Below are 23,383 nucleotides of genomic sequence, written 5' to 3' on the forward strand. Positions count from 1 at the left end.
CACCGTCTGACACATCACCTTGCTTTCTGCAGGGGTGAAACAATGATGAGACAAAGGCGAGGCTTTGCTCTATTTCGCTGCTGTCTTTCCTACTCTCGTTCGTGTGAAATTCACCTTCCAGCCTTTCAGGGCATATCTAAGTGAAATTCACCCCCTTCCCCCCCCCAAAAAAAAATATGTTATGAATTATCGATGCTGGACAAGTTGCTTTTCAGTTTTAATGTTGTTCTACTTTGCGGGCATTTGACGCGTGATTTTAAAAGTTAACTCATTCACTGCCATTGACGGGTATAGAAGCCCAAAAAAGTGCATTCATTTTACCTTAATGGTGTCTGTGAATTGTTGAATAACTTGTGAATGATTTGCCAGGGCCCTCTGAAGAAAAAAAAAACAAACAAATAAAAAAACATCGCCATATCATTGCCATGAATCAAAATGACCTTTTTCAAAGGGCCCAAGTCAGTCATGGGCTGATTGTGACGACTTCATCGAGGTTTCGATCCGCTGTCACTACAAATCCGTCTAACATGTTGTCTTTATCCATGTCATCCTCTTGCAGGTATGGAGACATGGTTCCAAAAACCATCGCAGGGAAGATCTTTGGTTCAATCTGCTCTTTGAGTGGGGTGCTGGTAATCGCCCTGCCTGTTCCTGTCATCGTGTCCAACTTTAGCCGCATCTATCACCAGAACCAGAGAGCGGACAAACGGCGGGCGCAGAAAGTACAGGTGAACGCTGTTTTTTTTATTGACTTGGACCTCCAGACTTTGATCAGTCGGAGTTGTCGTTGTTGTCTTCCCTTGTGGATCTGTTAACGTTATACATTTAAACTTTCTGTAGTTTTGAGAAATTCATGATGCAACTTAAATGATGAAGAGGGCCACTATTTTTCGTCAGAGCGATTGGAGGACCACATAAGGACCACCGACTTCCGAACCAGATTTTAAATCGATTGGAAAAAAAAGAAAAGTTACTCTATATATATCTATATATATATATATATATATAAATATACATTTTTTATTATTTTACTCTGACACGGCCGAAGTTTTCTTCATAAGCTCCTTCACGCATGGTTGTTTTGATCATGTGGGATCTGCACACTTGATTCACACGCTGCTGGACATAAGAGCAGGAGCGGAGACATATAAACAATTTAAAATATTGAAAAAAAAAAAATTTTTAATCTGCAAATAGATGAATCCTAGGGTGCTGAACTGCGAGTATTTAATAATAATAATAATAATATTGCCTTTATTAGTCCCACAATGGGGAAATTCGAGATTCGAACCCAGGCCTCCTGGGGAGACTGGGTCCTGAACGCGGCGCCTTAGACCACTCGGCCATCCTGGCAGTATGTCCCCATTAGTAGAGGAAATGTGTTTTTAATGGTTCCCCCCAAAATAAATAATAAATACACTCAACAGTATTTATATCATTTTTTTGGAAAGGTTATTAATCAAGGAGCCTCTCGGAGTGTGTGTGTGGGTCAAGGGGCTGCCTGCTGCCCATCCCTGAATTATGTGAATCAAATCCATCAATCAAAACTGTTTTTAGACCACAGCATTCGAAGATTCAACCGTACTGTCTACGTGGTAACTCTGCATGTCTTTTAAGTTTCAGCCTGAAGACATGAAAAAAAAAAATGGTGTTGCTGTTGTCTGCTTGTGACAAATTTGTTCGCGGCATCAGCTAGTCCAAATACAAAGTGGGGCTGCTAATCATAGTTTGAGGGCAAAACCTGACTGTCCTCATTCTTCTGTGATGCATCGTCAGATTTTTTTAAACATAGCTGACGGTCATAAATCCATTCAGATTTCTATTATAGGAGAGCTATTGATTTAATACTCCAATTAGCGTTGACGGAATTTGCGTGGAGCTGCACTGCATCATACTTCGAGAGCCGTTTCCAATATTTTGCCTTTCTGGGTAAATAACCAAAATGTGTGAAGTTGCACTAAGTGGAGGTTGGTGACAAGGAAGGCCAGAGGCAAAGTGGAAGCGGGCTAAGCAGGCGTACGCTCAAGGCGACATTGGCCCGCCTGTGTTCTTTCCGGAAATAGCCTTCATCCAGATGAGGTGCGATTTCGAAGGTCGTAACATGTCTGTCTGTTCGTGTATGAACGGGTCGCTGTTGCCCACACTTGGTGCGTCTGCCATTGGGGCCACATCCGCTCGGTCTCACCGAAAACAAACTAAATGACATAAAAGTGAAGTATGACGTGTAGCAATCCTGGCTATTAGCGGTTACAGCTAATTGTTTCATGTACAGATCTCTTTTAAGTAGGGATGGCAAAACAGAGCAAACAAAAAATACATTTAATTCTAAATGAATTTTAAATGAAAATGAACAAAATCATTACTATTAAATATCTGTTTTACACACCAGAGTATTTAGAAAATAAAACATTAACAAGGTTTATTCATTTAATTTTTTTCATGTTTGGCGGGCCGGATTAAAACGTTTAACGGGCCGCATGTGGCCCCCGGGCCGTAGTTTGCCCACACCTGCTCTAGATTGAGCTCTTGGTTTAATGATAAAGCCTAGTGCAATGGAAATTAAATTCCCATTGTATCTTTAAATCAAGAGTGAGGAAAAAAAATATCTCAAGTGCTTCATGAAGCTTCATTTGTCCATCAATACTTTTGACATCATCAACCTCAGTCAACCTTGATACATTATTTACAGTACAACACTGATTCCCAACCAATTAGCGTGTCATGAAAGATCATCAGGTGCGCCGCAGGAAATTATCCGATTTTTCAGCCGCGCAAAACCCTTGAGCTCCGAGGCCTCTGCTAGGGGACGCGTGCTTGAAGGAGATTCAGAGAAAGATTCAATAGGAGCTTTATTTTTTTTTTCTAATAATTCTACCATAATAACACATTTTCATGTCATAACGGAACGCATCCAACAAAGATTATCGGATTTTCAAAACCAAAACTCGAGGTGCCGAAAATGTCTTGGCGGGAAAGAATAACCAGCCAAGATAATCTGCCGTCTCTTACATAAACGGACAAAACGAACAAAATGATGAAGCTAATGTGCTAATTTGGCTGCGGTTAGCTCGTGGCAGCTCGGTGTCATCCGAATGTGGTTTAACAAAATAGAAAACATAGTGGGCAGCGGCACGTGACGGCGTGACGGCGTTGTCCTAACGGTTCTCCAATGACGAGCTGCGGCTTCATCCCACATGTGTTCTGTTGCGCTGCAGGCGGCTGTCAGGATTTAATGATCTTAATGTTTCCATACAGCGTAAAAGCTACATGAAGCTCCAGTACAGATTTTATGCATGAAAAAATACTTTCAAACCTGCACATGAATAACTGTCTAAATGAGGCGGTTATTTTAAGCAACATCATGTTGAGGCATGAAGTAGATGGGTGAGGTAAGAAATTTAAAAGTTCAGTATTAAAAAAAAAAATAATTGAAATCCTTTTTTTCTTTCCTATATTAAAGTAGAGTGTTGAATATACAAAAGTATTAAATAGGTTTTATTCCTAAAAACCATTTCTCAATTTTGATGAACTGTGCAATTTTTCCTTGGTAACCCTAGTTTGAAACCCTACTTTGAAACCCTAACAATAATTTGAAGCCCTAATTGCTTCATCCTGGTTTAATACCGTGAACCTAAATTGAAGCCCTAATTGTAAACCCTACTTTGAAATCCTAACCCAAATTTGGAACCTTAATTCTGAACCCCCAACCCCAAGCCTTTATTGTAAACCCTAACCCTAGTTTTAACCCTTAACACTCATTTAAAACCCTAATTCTAAACCCTAACCCTAATTTGATGCCCTTATCTTAAACCCTAACCCAAGTTTGAATCCCTAATTTTAAAACCTAACCCTAGTTTGAAACTCAAATTGCAAACCCTGACCCTAGTTTGAAACCTGAATTCTAAACCCTACCCCTTGTTTGAAACTCTGCTTCTAAAATCTAACCCTAGTTGGAAACCCTAATCTTAAACCCTAAACCAAATTTGAAACCCAAATTCTAAACCCTTCCCCTATTTTGAAGCCCTAATTAGAAACCCTAACCCTAATTTGAAGCTCTAATCTTAAACCATAACCCTAGTTTGAATCCAAAATTATAAACCCTAACCCTAGTTTGAGGCCCAAATTGTAAACCCTACCCTTATTTTGAAGCCCTAATTTAAACTCCAACCCTAGTTTTAAACCCTAATTATAAACCCTAACCCTAATTTGAAATCCTAGCCCTCGCTTGAAACCGCACTTCTAAACCCTAGTTTCACACTCTCATATCTGTGACAAATATTCCGTCCTTATCCTCTTGTTTAGGCTTCTATGCTGCAAATATTCCGACAATCTTCTTTTTGGTCTTTTTATGCCTTTTCATAAGAAGTCAAATGTTTTCAGCTCATTTCACGCAAAATCACATGAGTTTATTTTGCTTGGAATATGTTAACAGATAAGATTTAATTGCTGAACACGCTAATCACGTCAGAGGAAAAAACATGGACTTTCTTATCTTTGTTCAACTGAATGTTTCGCTTCTCAGTCAACGCTCAACCGCAGCTATAAATTACTTTGGCATGTTATCGATTTCTATATGCCAATATGAGCCACATCGCACGGTTCATAACTTTAACTACGTGTGACCTTCCCGAACATTACGCCAGCCAATTAGCAAGTATAACTGGCCATTAAATATGGCCGGCACCTGGCATTACGCACACGGAAAAATCCATTCGACTTCAGATCATTTCCTAGAATAAATGCAATAAACTGTTCCGTATTTCACAACATTTAAAGGTTGTGGCAAACGCCGCTCGGAGGGCTCCCACATCAAGTTTGGTGTTCCTCCCTTAACTTCTTTTGCTCTCCTCTTGTGCTCTAATTTTATTAATTTTATTTGAGACAGCCCAGTTTCCTGTTACTGTCGGTGGCTGCGCTTGGGTAGCATCCGCCGCTGCAACACAAACTATTACAGTTCTCGCTAAACTGCCCTCTGGTTGGCATCACTAGCGCCGTTTCCGTCCGTTGAACACCGACTTCAACATTCCCTGGCTGTACGTTCTGATTGCATGATTTAATCGTGAACAGTGCTCAAAATGCCGAGGTCAAACTGTGCATGCTCTTAAAATATTAGCATAAAAGTAATGATATGCGAGATGGTTCTAATTATCATTCCGCATACCCAGGCAGCAAGATATTCTCTAAATGGAGACTCACAAAGGCCAAGAAAAGATGAAGGATTAAAAAGGGGCACGGGAGCAGGAAGTGAATTTTAATTATCTTAAATTTTAACTTCACCCAAGGTACGTGTACATGTGTCGTACTTGTGTAATTAATTAATAATATGAATAATTACTATTAATTAATATTCTTCTATAGTGCATAGGTCACTGTTCGTGCTGATGTTGTCATGTTGCGTTTAAAGATGAAATGGAATCAAAATTCCACATCATCACGACGATGGAGACGTCAATTATTTCAGTATTATTATCAGTATTCATGATATTGCTACGGAAAATGTAAATAACACGTGCGTGAAGCAACTCAGAAATACAAAAAAACAAATTAACGAGACAACGAGGCACTCCTGGGCAATTATCTCATTCAATACCATTGACGGCTAAATACGTCAAAGATCCATTTTTTTACTGGACTGGTCGTGAATGAGTTATAGATTGGCGCCAATTAATTCCCTCGACTGGGATGCAAGGACGTAGAGTCTCACTAAATTTGGAATTTGTACTTGATTGTGGAGATTTTGTAAAAACTGCCACAAGTCTAGTTTGCCGTGTTTGGAAATAACTGAAGGCTGACTGCGCTGTTCCTTGCTGGGCATTCAGGCGGACTGAGAGCATGATCCATTAAACGACCCTGGCGCGTCCGACAATTTGGCCACAGAAAGTAATTTAGACCAGCTAAAATCAGGTCTAAGTTGTGGTGCATGTGGAAAAACGCGCAATTAGTAGATTTAATCGAATCGCAGGAAGGCAGATTCTGCGCTGCGCTGATACGTGTGGTGGATGTCATCGTATTTCATTCATGAATAAGACAACAGCGTGTTTCCAGAATGTTCTGAATATTGTGTACACGTGCGTCTAGGAAGCTTCATGAGGGCGCACACACTGACGCCAAAATTAGCAAAGGTCGTTAATAATGTATTTTTCGCTTTAAGTGCCAAATTCCATTTCTTTGTGTCAGCCAATAAACTGCAGTTTGTTGATTGCTCATGTTTAGGTATCCTAACAAATGGTAACATCATTATTTTAAAGGCTTTATCACAACACTGAACATGCAGAATATCTGCCTTGTCCTATACTGGAGCTTGTCAGATGCGTGACCTTTCACACCCAAAGAGCTTTCATAGTACAGTAGTTACGAGCTAATTACTTCCTGCGCTTCTTGTAAACATTCTGCCACTTGGTGAGAAATGATGATGATGGCCGAGCCGCATTCCATTTAAATTGCAGCTTGGTCTCCACTCGTCATCACTCATAAAAGCTACGCACTGTCGTGAGTTTAATGACTTCAACATTGCAGTGTTTATCTTTGTCACGGCGAAAAGATAATCACCGTCAGAGATTGTCGTCGGACTGCACGCAAGGTTAACACTTTTGTTTTGTTATTGAGCAGAATGTCGCACTTTTATGAACTTTAAAAGGTGTGACTGACTATGTAAGATATTTAAAAACGTGTTGAAAATCGACTGATATAGAAGCGCATTCTGTGGCGTCGTGAAACTAAATATACTTTGTGTGTAGGTTTGAAATTGCTTTCCAACACATTATTATAATGTGTTGATGACTCTGGTCATAAAGTGTGAGAGTATGTGCGCATGGATGTGTTCTCTCGCCAGCTACAATTATTTGCACATTAACAAGAGATGGAATAGTTTCATGAATATCATCCTGATTTGATTCTGTCATGTAAAGACTTTTTTTTTTTACTGTTTTGTCTACAGTACATTCACCCGTGTTAATGGAAGCCATCTGCCCATGGTTTCTCACGCTCCAGTAATACATCGGTCTGTAGCTGCACTTTGGTCCCAAAGGGCCGAAAATGGAGCTGGGCTGCAGAAGAAGAAGAAAAAACAGCTTTGTATAGCCTGGCGTGTTCTTAATGTCCACTCCACCCTCACACATCCACCAATGCGCCATCGCAACCAGTCACTGGAGAGACAATCACAGTTGCAACGTTATTCGGGAAGTGCTACACGGTGCAGTATTGTCGGCGTGTAGGAGAGAGAGACAGAGGAGAATTGGACCGTTTAACACAAAAGGATTAAAGATTCATTTGAAGAAGTTGCATTCGAGGAGCATCCCTCCCTAAAACAGTCAATGCAGTTTTTTTTTGTGTGTTTGGAAATTCTGCATTAATTTTGTGTATTTCAATATGTAAAGAATGTATTTATTTAGATTAACTGTTGCTATAGATGTTTGATTTTGAATGACAGCCCATTATTAACTCATTCAATCCATAAGACATACATTTTTTAAAACATAGACCCCGCCTCCCAAAGACGTATTTATACGTTTTTTTATTATTATTATGTTTTTATTGCATTAGAACACAATATTCTGTTGGCCTCGCAAAAACAGTCACAATCCAGAAAAACGATGGAATTGAGGGGTTTCCTCTCGTGAAAATTTCTGGTATTAAATGAGTTAAATATGGTTACTGTGGTTCATTTTCTTGGCTCTGGTTATTAGTGATGGGAAAATGAAGCTTCGTGAGGCACTTTAAAGCAAGAGTGCCATCTAGAGGAAGCGAAAAGAAAAAATCACAAGTGCTTCATGAAGCTTCATTTGTCCATCACTTCTGGTTGGATCTGATTCACTTGAATCTTCACCCGCTGTTGCTGGTGAATTCAAACTGCTGATTCCGTAAAAGATATTTTCAGGTGTTCTCAAGTTCTAATTATTTGGCATTTGTTTGTATTTTGAATAATATATGGCTTAGCATTTCAATTGGTTCCAGTATGACCACAACTTGGCATCATCCACATCAACTTGTTTTATCTGGTACATGGCTACATGTGGATCTACTCGATTAGCCCATGCGGCGATGCATGAGCCACCCTCCAAACAAGCGCACTGACTGCTCATGACTTACACAGCACACATTAGACAAGCAACCATTTTTTTGGGAGATGAATATATAACTCATGCTTTAAAATTCATTGGCGGAACAGCAACGGGAGATAAGATGTGCCCATGCTGAGGAGGAGCAATTTGTTTGACAGGCAAATTTAATGGAAAGTTTCTGGCCTTTGACATGACTGTGATTCTATTACCCCCGAACTTCAATTGCAAAGGTAACACGAGCCTGTGACTTCACGGTTGATTAAAAAAAAAATCCTTTTCAATCCATGACTTGTAAATAATGAGTGACGCTTTAGCAAGCCGTCAGTTCCTGTCTTCTGTTTTGTCTTAAATAAGCATTTGGGTTAGAGATAAAAAAAATGACTTGGTAGGCCGGACCAGCCTTCGACGTAACAAGGATGATGAAAATTTCCACGAGCGTCTATGCATGTGATAAATAAATGCAAAAAAATATAAGCTATTTGATCAATTGTATTCACTGTTCATTTCTTGCACTTCTGTGCTTAATTCTTAGAAGGTTTATCTGCACCAATCCGAGCTGCTTCTGCTCTCAGTCGTTTTCTATCCAAGGAATGTGTGTTGTCGTGCGGTGTCCATAAATCATTCATAACTATAGCGGGAGATCAGAGTGAGTTATCACAGGAGATCAGAGGGAATGATCTAGCAGCGTATGTTTGATTTGATCCCGAAGATCCCAACTAATGCATGAAGCATGTGAAAGTGCTGTAGCTCATCAGTGGGAGGTGTCGGAACGATTCCCCAATCAGTCTCACGCTGGAAGTGGCGCAGCCTCCAAATAACATTATTATCAATGTCTCCCGCAGAAAGCCCGCTTGGCCAGGATTCGAATATCCAAGGCAGGAAGCTCCAGTGCCTTCCTCCACAGCAAGCGCAACGGCCTCTTCAGCGACGCGTTGGAGCTCACGGTAAGACCGGACCGAACGCTTACGCGTCGTTGCTCCCAGCCAAAGGCAAACGTCTGAGCATTACTCAGAAATACGAGTCGAAGCAGAAAAGCAAAAAATAAATAAATGATTAAGTCATTTCTTAGAAGTTGTAGAGCAGCCATGTATCCAATTCCTTGGCAAGATATTTTTGCATAACTGGTCATCGTTGTGAGTTTACTTTTTTAGCATAAGGTTCCTCAATCCTGTTCCTCGAGGGCTGGTGTCCTGCCTGTTTTCTATCTCTCACTGCTGCAACACACCTGAGTCAAATGATCAGCCAATCAGCAAGGTCTGCAGAAGCTAGAAAACGATCCTGATCAGTTGACTCAGGTGTGTTGCGGCAGGGCGAGATGCAAAACAGGACACTGGTCCTCGAGGAACAGGATTGAAGACCCCTGCTTTAATAGTTTTTGTCATTGCGTCATCCTGCTGCTTACAAGAAATGCAAAAAAAAAAAATCTTATTAGCAAAGGCATATATTTACTCAAATTGTGGTTTGCAGATTACTTGAATGGGCAACTTGTACATATAAAAATAAAATTGTATTGGATATACCACACAGCCTAAACATGCAAAAAGTAACTTTGTTATTAAAGATGTATCATACATATAACTGAAAGTTTTGCCTAATAAAACCATTTTAAAAAATATATAGTATGTCCAAAAGTATGACTACAGAATTTGTTGTTCTCCATTTGAATACTCAGACCATCTTTTGTGTTGTTTATTCCATTCACATTACTTTACGTCCAACCACCACAGAAGCAGAAATATTGCCCTTTTGTTCATACACATGACTGAAAAAGAAATAATTATGGAAAACAAGTCGTTATGAAGTCCCTGTAGGCAGCCTTGTCAGAGAAGGAGCCCGAGGCAGATATGTTATGTATGCAATGTAATGCACTGTACATCCGGTAGGGGGCACAAATCAATGTTCTTGCCTCCATTCATCTCACGTGACGTGCCTCCAGGGTTCACGGCGATAATGTGACCCTGCTTCTGCTGCCTGGCACGTCTGTAGCCGTGACAGCTTTCTGATCTTAGTGCTGAACTCCAAACACAAGTCTAACTCGGCCCGTCGCTTCTTTTTTGTCTTGCTCTCCCACTAAAGCAACTTCCGTACAAGATGAACCTCTCTGATCAGGTACTGACTTGACATCGCAGCTTTAACATTCGATGAGTGGTTTCCTTTAAAACAGACAGCATGTCGCTCATATTGGATTTTGTGTGTGCGTGTGCGTGCGTGTGTGTGTGTGTCATCACAGGGTTCTACTGAGGAGGAAAAACGGTTAAGTAAGTCTCCCTCTCTACTCGAGAGCCAGCACCATCACCTGCTGACCTGTCTGGAGAAAACCACTGTGAGTTCAAAAATACAAAATAATGAATCAGCAGAATGAGTTTTTAACAATGTAAAATTTCATTATAATGATTGTGCAACTCCTCCAAAGATAAAAACAAACAGTTTTAAGCTGCAGTCAGTGCATGACACACCAGTCCCTGTAATTGGACATTTTGGGTTGGCAGCGATCAGGTGAAGGGGAAGAAAATACATCCATGCCTTCTGTCAATTATTGTTCGAAAAAAAATAATTTCAAATAAATGAAGCTTCATGAAGCACTTGTGATCATTTTTAATCCTCTTGGTTTAAAGATACATTGGAAACGTAATCAATTTCCATTGCACCAGCCTTTTTAAACCAAGAGCACCATCTAGAGGAGTCAAAAATATCACAAGTGCTTCATGAAGCTTCATTTTAACCATCACTCATTCCAGACCTGTATACACATACTGTGCACTCAGTGGAGTGTAAAGTATTTTCATGCTAAAAACTGTATGTATCTGTCTACTTTTGTCCAATTTGTTTTTCTTATTTTTACATTAATGTGGTATCCGCATTACAGACGTATCTCATTAATGTGAAAATTTCACAAAATAACAAAAGTGGACATACATGTTTTTCCCAGGACAGCAATGATGTATTTTTTTAATATCCGTGTAAATATCTTCTCTAAGCCACTAAAAGTGAAAAACAGTTTAAAAAAAAAAATCAAAACAAAATTATTCAAGGATTTGCAAAGGGTCATATTAAATCAGTCCATACGTGCATTTGCTGAATGTTCCAATAACTGAACTGACTGCTTTCAAACTTGGCCTAACATTTACCGCCTTCACGGCAATATGCAAATATTCATTCTCCAGTCCGAGAAGTGCATTTTCAGACAACAGGCACATAATCCTCCTCTAAATAAAAGGCCCATTTGGTTGAGCTGGCATTTGAAAGAAGCCACCCGAAAATGCACACGCAAGTGGAAGGACATCATCGCATACAGAAAAATGCCCGCCTGAGTACCTCCAAAGTTAACCGATGTGTTTAATTTACCCGATGCCCGTCACAGTATACCTGTTTATAATGCTTAATGAAGTGTGCGCACGTGGGGTTATTAGAGCGGCAGAGTGTGCCTCCCCCAACGTTGGCTTAATGTCTCCCATTTGATTGTGCTCTGAGTAAACAAGAGCGAATGAACACACATTAAAACATTCAAAGAATATTCAATTAATATTTGATGGTATGAATCCTTTGACTACTTAATGCTGCCAAACCAAAAACAAAAAATCACATCTTGGAAGCTTTTATATGTTCGGATATATCTCAGAAAAATTTGGTCAAGGTCACATGATCCACAAGGTCAATTTAGATATTACATTTCTGAGATTTGAGAGTGCACAGGAGTGTCAAAATTCAACGGGCCGCGTGACCCAAAATATTAAATTTGAGATTTATTGTTGTGCCATCACTATCAAAAAGTACACCAAGTTTCATTAGAATCAAAATCTTCTTGGTTAAACCCACTCAGTAATTTCGCATGGAACGATCCAGGGATAACATTATTAGCTTAAACCAATTTAAGGCCCTATTTTCATGCCCAGCGAAAGTTTAGCGCAAAGTGAAGTCTGATTTGCTAAAGGGTGGAGTTTTCTTTCTTTTGGTATTTTTCTACATTTGCGCCGTTGTGGGTGTGAACACATCAGATTTCTTCCCGGGTCAATGAAAACGCAGCTCCACTCATTCCGTTTTAATTTAGCGAGATGTGGCCTGCTCTGGAGTCCATGCAGAAGATGAAAAAAAATATGTTTATAAGGAATTGCAAACAGAAGTAATGATGAAAAGAGCGATCCCAGACGACCGCTGTTAAGTGGCCTTTTAAATTCCTATTAAAAATAAAATGCTTATTGTTATTTGATGCTTGCCTCTGTCAAAATTCTGACTCTCTTTTCCTTTATTGGTCTCTTGATCGCCACAGAACCACGAATTTGTGGATGAACAGTATTACCAACAGAGCTACCTGGAGGCGGGGCTTCATAATTATCCCTCTCGAAGCCCGTCTCTCTCCAGCCAAGAGGGCGTGACGGGCACTTGCTGCACACGCAGAAGCAAGAAGCACCACAGCCCGTTACCGAATTCCAGTGAGCCGGCACACATGCAGCCTTTGACGCACGCGCACCAACAAGGCTTGCAGGAGCTCAGCACCATCCATATTCAGCCCCTCAGCACCAGGTGGGACTCGCTGAGAGAGCGAGGCAGGCCCTCTCCTCCTCCAACATCACCTCACAAATATCTCAGTGATGTTTTGAGATTTTTGGCACATGTGACATTCAACTTTCCTCTCCATTGTCTCACAGCCGCTCCAGTTTGAACATGCGCATCGAAGAGCCAGCCCCTCTCAACTGCCAGGGCAGCCAGATCACCACAGCGATCATCAGCATTCCCACGCCACCGGTGACCACCCCTGAGGGCGACGCCCATCTTCCAGCAGGCCCCACCCACCAGAACGTTGTCAAGGTGTCTGCGCTGTGAACGATGCCGACCTCATACTCAGAGACCGTTTAAGACTCACACAAGCTGACTGAGAGACAAGTGGAGGACGTCGGCAAAATAGGGAGGCATTGTGGTGTTCAGAGACTTAGTTCGGTCGTGGTGGAGCCTGCCCTCTGCTGGCCATGTACTGTAACAACACTAACTCCTTGTACAGAAGAGGAATGGCGTTTAGATACAGTGCACCCATGTCTATGTTGCGTGTGTGTACGTGTGTGTGTGTGACAGAACATAAAGCACCTTTTTTCATGATTTTTGCATCGGTTTGACTCTTCCATAAGCAGGAGGCGGAAGCTGATCAAGAAAGAATCAAAATAATGCATTATTGTGCCCTTTGACTTTGTGTCATTCTGCTGATAAACACATGCAGTATGTCATCATTCCTTATCACTTTCAGGATCAGCCCACTTGAGGGGAGGGAAGTACATATGATGCGTACGTCTGTATTGCCAGCAAACGTGTTTCATCGTGGTGAATGAGCGTGCGTGAATTTTGCTAGATAGAAGAATTGTGATGTTTTTTGGTCAAGGGTATGTGCCTGTATTGGAGCGTCGTCTCGGGTGACTGAACTTTCAATTCTTCTGGAAGTCCATCTATGGCTCTGTATACGGTGTATTTGACTAGCTGCCACTCTCAAGGCTTTGAACTCGACATTTCTGTCCAAAATCCTCAGCGGTGAGCCTTTTTATACAACACGTGCCTGTTTTTGTCAAGAGTGAAGCCATCCATTAATATCCTTAGATCGCAAAATGCCATTTGGCTGGAGACGGACCTCAAATGACAAAATTGATGAGCGCATACAATTATTTATTTATTTATTTTTTTTAAAGGGAAGCCACCCCAATTAAAAGCACAAGGCGTTGGCTGAGAATTTTGGACACTAACATGTTCTGAGCCCAGATCCTTTGTGAATATTGTTAATAGAATATTTTGTAATATTTGACCATCGTTTGGCAGAACCAGTGAAGCTGTGCTTTCTCTCTCTCTCTCCCTCTTTTGCTCACTCTGTCTCACTCTTAATCCTCTATTTGTATCTCTCTCTCTCTGTCGTTGTCCGTTTGTATTCCTTATTCCTCCTGTGTGCACTACAGTATGCTTACAGTAGTCTTTATAGCTGTCAAGCAAAATTCTTTCCTCCCCAAACTCAGTGGGCATTTTTCAAAGTTGTTGAGTATGTGTACTCTGTGTGGTTAAGAAACTTCGGTGTTTGTACTTTTTGTCCTCCTCGATGTTCCATCTTTTTTTTCCCCGGCTTCGTTTTTTTTTTTAGGAGCACTTGACGCAAGGCGGTTGGATCTGGTTTGTTGGTTGCTATGGTGACATGAAGGACACTTATTGAACCAGGCCCAGAGCTCTGTCACCGTCGTGTAACGTTAGATCCCCCACAAAGCCCACTGACATCGGACTTTTCAGGTGTTCTCACCTCGGAGCTGAGCCACCCACTTGGCCTTTTGTCCTTTTGAATGTTCGTCCAACAGCTTTGTGCGCGTGTCGGGGAGCCAATTTTCCATCCCAATCTCGCTCTTCATCGATGGAAAAAAAAAATGTCCATCATGAGCCCACAGGCAGTGCTCTAGTTGTACCGACATGTCACCGGTGATGTTCAAATGTGCACAGCGAGTCATCTTGCTAGCCTGCCTGTGCTTAGCTGATGTGGAACTAGATTTTAGTATCGTCAAAATATCATGAAATGACCTTTTACAAAGATTTATTTAATTAGCATAAGAGGTGAACTTTGGAGTCACAGTTTTACATGTGCATTTATACTTAAAAAAAAAAACATATCAGCGAACATGGATGCTGAAGTGTATATTCCATATCAACATGTGAGGATCCAGATTCCTGCTATATCCCTTAAACCCAAGGATAGTGATTACTCTGAGAAAGCCAAAAATATTCGACAGGGTGCAGCGGGAAAAGTGTCATGCCTCTAGTTCAAGCACTAGTACTATTTTTGGTGTAGTGACAGCTGCAGAATTAGCGTAAAATCACCATGCAGGCATTAAAACAAAGAGACAAGCACAGACAGGCAGTCGTTCTTCTTATTTTGAAAGCCTTGTTAAATACAACAACACAAGGTTCTATTTTTGTGACTCTCCGCGGGAGCGGGTTCGACCCGATGTTGGTAATTTCACAGACATGTGCAAGCTGGTGGATCTACAGGAGGGAGGGCTGCGCTGCTATGGGAGTAGTCACGACTGACTTACCTCATGGTCAACCAACGCAGCTTTATTCATTCTCTTTAAATGTGTCTGTATATCTGCGCCACAATGGTTGCCCTGACACCCTTGATCGTTAGAGAAAAAAAAACATAATCTAAAGATTCAGATGTTTTGATGCCTGCTGTTCATTTACAGTATGAATGAAATATGTTGCGTCAGACCAGTTGTCAACACTCTACCAGTATTAGCCGTGGTCTGAGGAGCCCTTTAAAGACGGACAAATGAAGCTTCATGAAGCACTTGTAATCATTTTTTTACTCCACTAGATGGCACTCATGGTTTAAAGATGCAGTGGAAATGTAAGAAATTCCCATTGCACGAGCCTTTATTTTATAGCCGAGAGCACCATCGAGAAGAGTAAAAAAAAATTCACAAGCGTTTCATGAAGCTTCATTTTCCCTTTCCCTTTTCCCGCAGAGTTTAGAGGAGACCAGTTTGCATAATTTGACAAAAATGCGCAGCAAGCCTTGCACTTGCACGAAAATCAGGATCCGATGGGATTCATGTCAAGGCGCGCCCATATCCTGTCTGTAAAAAAAAGAACCCAAAGGCTTCAGTCCAACATTTTGAATATTGAAAACGAGCCTAGAACAGGAGATGGCAGAAGTGAGGTTTCTTTTCTTTTTTCTTGACAGACTGAAACTTTTAGTTTTATTGTGTCAGCAGCACTTTCAAACACAATTTAACTAAGGCTGAACATGTCCATTGATTTTTCTATACAATGAACAATAATAGCAATGTAGTATTTGGCGCTCTCTTTCTCTGTTATGTATTCTCATTTGTCTTCTACAAGATCAGTCGCTTTTCTTCTCTTTTTTTTTTTTGCTTTGCCCTACTTTGCCACCTGTCGTTGTTGAGACTATTGCTGTGCGTATCTTGTCGTGTTCGATATTATTTATGACCTTGTCTTGTGTCCGAACTGTGAAACGCCTGATAAAACATCTATATCTGCCACAAATAGTCTGTGGACTTTTTTTCACTCCTCAGTCATGCTTAAATCTGTGCAAACGTCAACCATTTAAGCTTATTTTTCAATTCTGTTTGGAAATTTCAGTTGACAGATTTCAATGGACACTTTCGGATCGTCATAAATATCTTGCTGAGTTCATAGCGAAACTGTCTGGTGACCAAAGTGTAGATGAGAGGGTCCACTGCAGCTTGCACGCAGGTCAGGACCATAGCTGATGTCTCCATCTCCAACAGCAGCTGTGTGACAGAGAATGAAATGTCAACAATGTTGTTTAAATGAGGAAGAAAGCAAACATGCTGGTAAACAAAGTCAAAAAAAGAGGGAGTCTGCCACTGGTTACACTGAAGGACAAGAAGGATAAAAAAAAGATTGCTTAAGAAATTTATTAGACCACTTATGTATGGTTTATGCTGCAGCGGTACTGTCCCTAAACATTTTTTTGTTTAAACCAACTATAGTATTACTTCATTATGCTGTACAACCAATGAATCTTTCTAATTTAAGTTATCTGTATTTTATTCATATTTTTTATAGTGTCACTTGTTACGAAAAGCAGTCATCATCCTTTTTACAATTCACAATAAAAATCCTTAAATTCTTGATTAACACGCCAATTCATATTTAAATGTAAAATATATGGATTTCATGACTAGTTTTTCTCAGATTTTAATTTCAAAATTGACCCTCTGAAAATAGTCAAGCAAATTATTATCATTATTAATTAATTATTTTTGTTATTTTTTTGGTGAATATGCAAAATTGCAGTTATTTGTTTGCATTCCTGGTTGCTGATGTTAGATTTAATTCATTTATGGGAAGCCCAATTCCCTCAAATTTGGGATAAAAATGAAAGTGAAAGTTGAAATTGAAAGGGCGCACATTAAAACACTTGATGAGTCTCCGTGGTCTAATAAATTTGATAAGCACTGACAGTAAATCTGAAAGGATTGAACATTTTCTGTTGTTAGTTACAAGTTAACAAACATCAAAAACTGTTTTGATTCTTTTGTTTCCAACTCACTCTGTCGGTGTCCGGCCGTGTGATGAGGTGATTCATAAGCAAAATAACCACCATGGGGAGCCAAAAAAGCGTGAAGGCGATAATAATATAGCCAAAGCGTTTTGCCAGTTTGCCCTCAACTTGTTTCTTCCCTCGCTCTCTGGCTCCAGGTGTCCGAAGACACACCGGTCCCACGATCTCCGGAAGTGTCCTGCGGGCTCCCCGGGCCAGATAGCCCGAGCACGGCACCCCGGACACGGAGTGCACCACCCGGCGCGAGGCCGGCGGCTTGCAACCGGCCAGCGGCGGAGCTGACCGCGGCGCTGAAGCCGGCTCGCCGAGCCAGCTCCACACGTGCTCGGACACCGTGGGCATCACTCGAATACCTCGACTGAATACTTTCTTTCGGTGCTGCCGAACAAGTTTGATGATTCGCCCGTAATGAATGACGATGATAGTCAGAGACAACCCCCAGATGGGTACCAAAACGTAAGCTCCAAAAGGATCCGGGTGACCGTCCCTGGAAGAGGGTGTCCGACAGTGCGTGTAAAAGAGGGCTTGCTTGGAGAGAGTCAGCGCGACGATGGCCAGTACGAGGCCGCATAGCCAGATGAAGAGAATCCAGAGGCGAACCCGAGCTCTCCTGCGTTCGGTTTGGAAAGGGAACGAAATGGCCTGGTAGCGCTCCACGCTGATGCTGGCCAGCGTGAGAAGTTGCACGCAGCTGCACAAGGCCCAGGTGAACTGCTGCAGGGCGCACACGGACACCGGCAGTCGGGCGCCTTCCTCGGATCGCACGAACGAGGCGAGCAAGAGCGGCGTGTCCACGGAGCACTTGAGGAGGTCACTGGCGGCCAAGCTGACCAGCAGCGCGTTATTGCTCGTCTGGAGACACTTGGTGCGGAACACGACCCAACACACCCACACGTTGCCGGGTAAACCGACCACGAGAGTCACAGTCAAGATCGCGCATTTCAATACGAGAAATAATAAATCGGGGTTGCTCTCGAGGTCAGAGGTTGTGTCGTTCCTGGAAATGCGCACGTCCATCATTCAGGCGGTTTCTCGTCGACTTTACATGGGAAACATTTTGTAGCTACTCACATGCTGGAGAAATCAACTCCTGTTCGTCCAAGGTTTCCACTCAAAGATTTCATTTCGAGTACAGTAAAAGAAACAAAAACACATGATTGAGTGGTCTCTCGGCGTGCTGTCCTACCTCCCTCCCTGATTGTCAGCGCTGATTAGCAGCAATCTCGTGAAGATGTCTGACCTTGCTCAAGTCTGAACAAACACGAACATTACCAGATTGATTGCGATAAAAAAAGAAAAAGGCTAAGCTTTTCAAGGATACGTGGGTTGGTATTAGTAAATGAATACAAACAAATTGAGAGCAGCTTTGGAAAAAAAAAAAAAGAGAGCGACAAAGAGATGGGTCAAAATTGCTTTTATTAAACAAAATAGTATAATAAAAATTCAGTGTTTTAGCAGTTCCTCCACATAAACCGCGTTCATACGATAAGCTGCCATCCAGTTGTGAGCTGCTCTGTAGTAGCCTTGGTAAGTTTGCTCTTGAAAAGGAGACATTGAGGCGTAGTAATCATTCCACGCTCTGCAGCACTCTCGCCAGTAACTCTCAGAATTGGAGTCATCTTCCATGTCATAATTGTCTTCATCCCTTTCCCATTTCTGCTCTTTCCTCATTGCCTCTGGCTTCCTGCTGCTCCATTTTTCAATCTGGATTTTTGTTTTTCTCAGGTCTTTTCGAGTTGTTCTGTCCGAAGATGTCTGCTTAGTTTGCGCAGCCGCTTTAACATCGAGCATCGGTTTACAGTCGTCAGGCCGGCGTGAAGTTCTGCTGCTCGTCGCGTTTGTTGTCTGGAACGTTACGGACGCGTCGGGTTTAAATGGCTCAACGGTGCACCTGCGACTTGCTTCTGTGTGAGGTTGAGTGACAGCAGTGCTCTCAGCGCCTGCACTCATGATGTCTTCCGAGTCATCTTCAGGACTTGAAGAACTGTGGGTCGATTTTGCAGCGTTAGGCTCCGAATTCCACCCTCGACAGATCTCACCGTCATCGTCGTCGTCGTCGTGGAGCGTGACGAACTCTTTGCGCTCGTGAGGCTCATCGCCGTCTCCCTGGCCGGTGAACTCCCTGACGACCTCCACTGATCTTCCGAGACCTGTCATAATGAACGCTTGGAAGTCCCGCTCAGCCTCCTCGAAGGTCATAAACCCCGATGTGCGGCTCTTAAACGAGCTTAGCGGCGGGATCTTTGGCAGTGCGTCTTGCAACTCTTCACGAGTAGGCGCCGCTTTAGAGGGGCTATTCTGCGTAGGATACGTCTTCGCAGAAAGCCCTGCCACGCGGTGGCTCGTCGTTGGCTTCCCCGCCTCCTGAGCTTCCTTCGTGACCATGGGAGAAACAGCCGACGCCACCTTCTTCTTTTTTTCATGCACGGTGAACTGCTGGGCTCGGATGCCGGGAGACGAAGCCTCGGCGCAGACATCCCAGTCACATTGCTCAGCCATCAGTCCGGCGTCAATGGTGGCTAAATTGAAAGAAAACAGCTGTGACTGGAAGCGGAAGCCAAGATTTCGCCGTGGAAACAAACCCGATTAAGTTGAACGCTTCTAACTGTACAGCTGGGTGGGAACATAATTTGTATTCATAAAATATTGTCGATACGAAACGCTACAAACTAAAACGCTGGTAAACATGTAGGCGGGGCTTACCGGGCAAAGCCGACAAACTCAGGCCACACTTTTGAGCGATAGACATCATTTTGTTCTCTTCTTCACCATGGCAACAGTAGGTCACCGCAAGCCCCTGAGTGCCTGTGAACAAAGTTTGATTCGGATTAGGCTGAACCATTCATTTTTATTTTTCCAGTTGTTTCAGGCTTTGCTCATGAACTGCGCGGTGTCGAGTCATTTTTAGGGGGTTCGTGATGGAATTCTTGGTTTTAAGATAGCGTGGAAATTCATAAATTGCATTCCATTGCACTAGCCTTTATGGTTAAACAAAGAGCCCCATCTAGAGGAGTAAAAAAAGAAAATTTCACAAGTGCTTCATGAAGCTTCATTTGTCCACAAATTGTCAATCTCATCCCTATTCTCGCTTCTGAATAACCACACTGGACACTGACCGAAGCGCCCGGCTCGTCCGATTCGGTGCATGTAGGTTTCCCAGTCCTGTGGCACGTCTAGATTTATCACCAGGTTTACCTTCTCTGCATCTATGCCCCTTGAGGTCTACCAAAGGGAGAAGAATCAGAAAAAGAGTCAAAGCAATGAATTGAAACGTTCGACTCACCAGATCGGTGGATATGAGCACTCTGCATTGATACTGCTTCAATTTGGACATGGCCTCGAGTCGCTGCTCCTGACTCAGACTACCTGTGTAAACAACAGAGAGATTAATTGTCACACCTGCTACGACAGAGAAGCAATCCGATTCTGACTTGGTAAAGCCAAGTTGGATTGAGGATGATGTCATCTTGGTTGTTTTTTTTTTTTCTCCCTCTGAATCTCACCTGAGATACAAACAGCAGGTAGGCCTTTAGAAGACAAGATGTCTGCCAGATGCTGAGCCCTGGTGGTGAAAAAAAAAAAAAAAAACGCAATGCATGACTATTCCAACTTAAAGTACGTCTTCTTTTCTAAGTGAAGTTCATGTTTCACGTCAATCAAATCTACCGGGATAAATCACCTGGTGTGCAAGTTGGAGAAGACGAGGGCTTGGTTGAAAGGCAGTTTACTGAACAACTCAAGTAAGAGCTGCACTTTCTCCTCGAAGACCTTATGAGGTAATGAATGGGACTGCACCAACTTGTAATACTGCCTCAGACCTGATGTGGACCAAACGAAGAAAAACAGCGACCATTTGTTCAATTAAGTCACGATGCATAAAATTGCAGGAAGTTTGAAAGGATTCACAGCATGTACCGGACCTTTGAGTCCCAAGTCCTTGGGGTTGAGTCTGACAAAAGTGGGCTCGCGCATGTAGCGGGTAAGATGTTGAGCAAGAGATTCTGGGTACGTCGCAGAGAGTGCGAGCATCTGTTTGTTCACAGGCAAAGAGGAGAATATCCAGCTGTAGAGGGACAAAAAAAAAAAATGGTGCATTGAAGGAGGAGATTGTGAATGATCTGCTTTGTTCAACTTACTTGATTTGTTCTTGGAAGCTGCCCTCCTCTAGCAGTTTGTCGGCCTCATCCAGAACAAAGAGACGAATGCTGGCGGTGGACAACATGCCGAGCTCAATGAGCTGCTTAATACGACCTGTGAGAATGACCGGCATGTTACCTAAACTATCAAGAGTGACATTTTATTTTTCTCCTTGGATGCTTTCTTTGGTTTTCTGTCATTTCAAAGATTAGCCATGCTCAAATAGCCCAAGGACCAATTCTGTCGATCTTTTCACAACTTGCTATCCTTTGCGTATGATAGCTACAAAATTTGAACTGGCCTCTTACCAGGTGAGCCTACGGCGATGTGGCATTTCTTCAGATGGAGTTTGTCCTGGCTAACAGGCCGGCCGCCGATGAACACGTGGCACTGCAAGCCATCCATGGCGCAGCCTATCGCCATGACTACGGAGTGGATCTGCACCGCTATCTCTCGAGTCGGAGCCAGAACGAGAACCTGCACGAGTCAGAGGAAAAGTCAACGAGCACTTATGCTTGATTAGGGCAGATTGAAGCCTAAGTCTTGTGGTGGGTGCAGCTAATCAGGAAGACCTTGCAGCTAATCAAATCAAGGTGCACTACACTGCAGAAAGGCTGGATGTACCTCTGCTTTATCAATAATTGTCCACTCTCATTTAAGCATATAAGACTGAGCATCTTACCCTCATCCGATTAAGAAACCCGTAACCAAAGTGATTAACACACATGGACATTTGTTGTTAGTCAAGTTATGGTAAAGCTCAAAGTAAGTATCGTTTTTGGAGGACGGGAAGTATCCAAAAGGAACTGCAACTATACTCACCTGTGTGGCAGAAGTCTCCAGCATCAGAGAATCCAAAGCGATTGTGCAGAACACGCATGTCTTTCCCGTGCCAGACTTGGCTTGTACAATCAAATCTGAAACATGACAATCAAGGCTAGCTCCATCATTTGGAACAATCACAACTGAGTTGATTGGGCACATTATTAGTGAGTAACATGTAATAGGAGCACCAAATGCATCCAATTTGAACTTGTGATGCAAGCTTCGTTTTTCCGCAACGTGAACACAGCCAAGACAATGCCATTTGTTTACATGGCAACATACAGTATGTCACAGGAACAGGAAAATACGTGCAGTGCTCAACATAATATAATTGAGAGAAAAAATTTTAAGTGCAATGTTTAAACAGTGCATGTTATAGTAGATCAGAATAATAATCCATAAACGTTTTAGGACTATAAACCCATATTTAATGTTATCATAATGGTTGTACTAGAAGAGTTTAGTGGGTGGTTATAAGGGCGTACTTGTAAAAAATGGTTTTCTAGAACAAATCTGGGCGTGTTGTAATTTGTATATATTGCACACTGAAAAAAAAAAACAGCACTATAAGAGTGCCCTTTTGTCGTTTCGAAGATTTTAGTCAGTAACAACAGCTGACGTTGTGTGCACTGTGTTAAGATGATTGGAAGTATTTTTAACTCCACGATGCTATTAATCGAAAGACACAGACAGAAACCGAATGAGAGCTACCAAGTCCGCATCGGCCAAGCGGGATCGCCTTGAGCTGGATCGGGGATGGTTTTTGAAAGCCTGCTGCTGACAGCCCGTCCAGCACGACTTCAGACAATAACAGCGACCTGAAGTCGATCCCCTCCGATAAAAGGACATCATCGGTCCTGGTTCGCGTTTCGATATCGTGAGCTGCTTTCCTGACGGAGGCCGCCATTTTTGTTGAGAGCCAGTCAGCCACTGGTCAAAGAGCGCGGCTTAAAAGCATCGCCTAAACAAAGTCGAGCCGAGACTACACTGCACCCTGGCGGCCGGAAGAGAGTGTCACCTTTATTTTTATTGTCAATATCCGGTTTGATAATTGGGTAAAACAAAATAAAATCACGTCTGCGCTAAAAATTGTTTTCCTTTAAAAAATAAATAATATCAAAACCACGTGCTACCTTTGCTCATATTATGTACTGACAAACAAAATAAACTACTTCTACTACTGGTAATGATGGGGAAAAATGCACCTTCTCTGCATTGAGTTTTTTTCTACTTTCGAGTTGAGGGGGTATTTTTTTCTATAAACTGGTGTTCTTTAGGCTGGGGCAATACAATGCCT

At 42.2% G+C, this 23,383-nt stretch overlaps 3 protein-coding genes across 4 annotated transcripts in view; 1 reads left to right on the plus strand and 2 right to left on the minus strand.

Annotated features, from left to right (window-relative positions):
• kcnd3 (potassium voltage-gated channel, Shal-related subfamily, member 3) overlaps positions 1 to 14,111 on the plus strand; it is an 89,202-nt gene extending 75,091 nt beyond the window's left edge. For both annotated transcript variants that reach the window (XM_088289785.1, XM_088289784.1), the window contains exons 3-8: positions 560 to 728; positions 8,903 to 9,004; positions 10,137 to 10,169; positions 10,291 to 10,383; positions 12,328 to 12,581; positions 12,707 to 14,111. In XM_088289785.1, the coding sequence (XP_088145911.1) occupies positions 560 to 728; positions 8,903 to 9,004; positions 10,137 to 10,169; positions 10,291 to 10,383; positions 12,328 to 12,581; positions 12,707 to 12,881 (826 nt within the window). In that variant the 3' untranslated portion in view covers positions 12,882 to 14,111. The remainder of the gene's footprint in view (positions 1 to 559; positions 729 to 8,902; positions 9,005 to 10,136; positions 10,170 to 10,290; positions 10,384 to 12,327; positions 12,582 to 12,706) is intronic.
• Positions 14,112 to 16,156: 2,045 nt separating this feature from the next.
• Positions 16,157 to 18,144, minus strand: LOC148339706 (5-hydroxytryptamine receptor 2B). The gene is made up of 2 exons (XM_088289786.1): positions 17,113 to 18,144; positions 16,157 to 16,327 (listed from the first exon to the last, which is right to left on the minus strand). Exons 1-2 carry the CDS (start codon positions 18,142 to 18,144, stop codon positions 16,172 to 16,174), a joined length of 1,188 nt encoding a protein of 395 aa, XP_088145912.1. The 3' UTR covers positions 16,157 to 16,171.
• A 379-nt stretch (positions 18,145 to 18,523) lies between these two features.
• Positions 18,524 to 23,073, minus strand: ddx20 (DEAD (Asp-Glu-Ala-Asp) box polypeptide 20). The gene is made up of 11 exons (XM_088289783.1): positions 22,798 to 23,073; positions 22,084 to 22,178; positions 21,570 to 21,738; positions 21,261 to 21,375; positions 21,045 to 21,187; positions 20,804 to 20,942; positions 20,628 to 20,686; positions 20,408 to 20,490; positions 20,241 to 20,346; positions 19,828 to 19,929; positions 18,524 to 19,643 (listed from the first exon to the last, which is right to left on the minus strand). Exons 1-11 carry the CDS (start codon positions 22,991 to 22,993, stop codon positions 18,568 to 18,570), a joined length of 2,283 nt encoding a protein of 760 aa, XP_088145909.1. The 5' UTR covers positions 22,994 to 23,073; the 3' UTR covers positions 18,524 to 18,567.
• Positions 23,074 to 23,383: the final 310 nt, after the last annotated feature.

The sequence above is a fragment of the Idiotropiscis lumnitzeri genome, chromosome 3 (genome assembly GCF_059441095.1).
Source record: "Idiotropiscis lumnitzeri isolate Australia: NSW breed Sydney's pygmy pipehorse chromosome 3, RoL_Ilum_1.0, whole genome shotgun sequence".
Taxonomy (NCBI): Eukaryota; Metazoa; Chordata; class Actinopteri; order Syngnathiformes; family Syngnathidae; genus Idiotropiscis; species Idiotropiscis lumnitzeri.

Bases quoted from the DNA above. Each gene is read 5' to 3' on its own strand.
- LOC148339706 (XM_088289786.1), bottom strand. From the start codon at position 18,144: ATGATGGACGTGCGCATTTCCAGGAACGACACAACCTCTGACCTCGAG. The intron at 16,328-17,112 runs GTGAGTTGGAAA...TCTGTCACACAG, and splicing joins CACGGCCGGACACCGACAGA to CTGCTGTTGGAGATGGAGAC.
- ddx20 (XM_088289783.1), bottom strand. From the start codon at position 22,993: ATGGCGGCCTCCGTCAGGAAAGCAGCTCACGATATCGAAACGCGAACC. The intron at 21,188-21,260 runs GTAAGTTGAACA...GTCCCTCTACAG, and splicing joins AGCTTCCAAGAACAAATCAA to CTGGATATTCTCCTCTTTGC. The intron at 19,644-19,827 runs GTAAGCCCCGCC...CTTTCAATTTAG, and splicing joins GAGTTTGTCGGCTTTGCCCG to CCACCATTGACGCCGGACTG.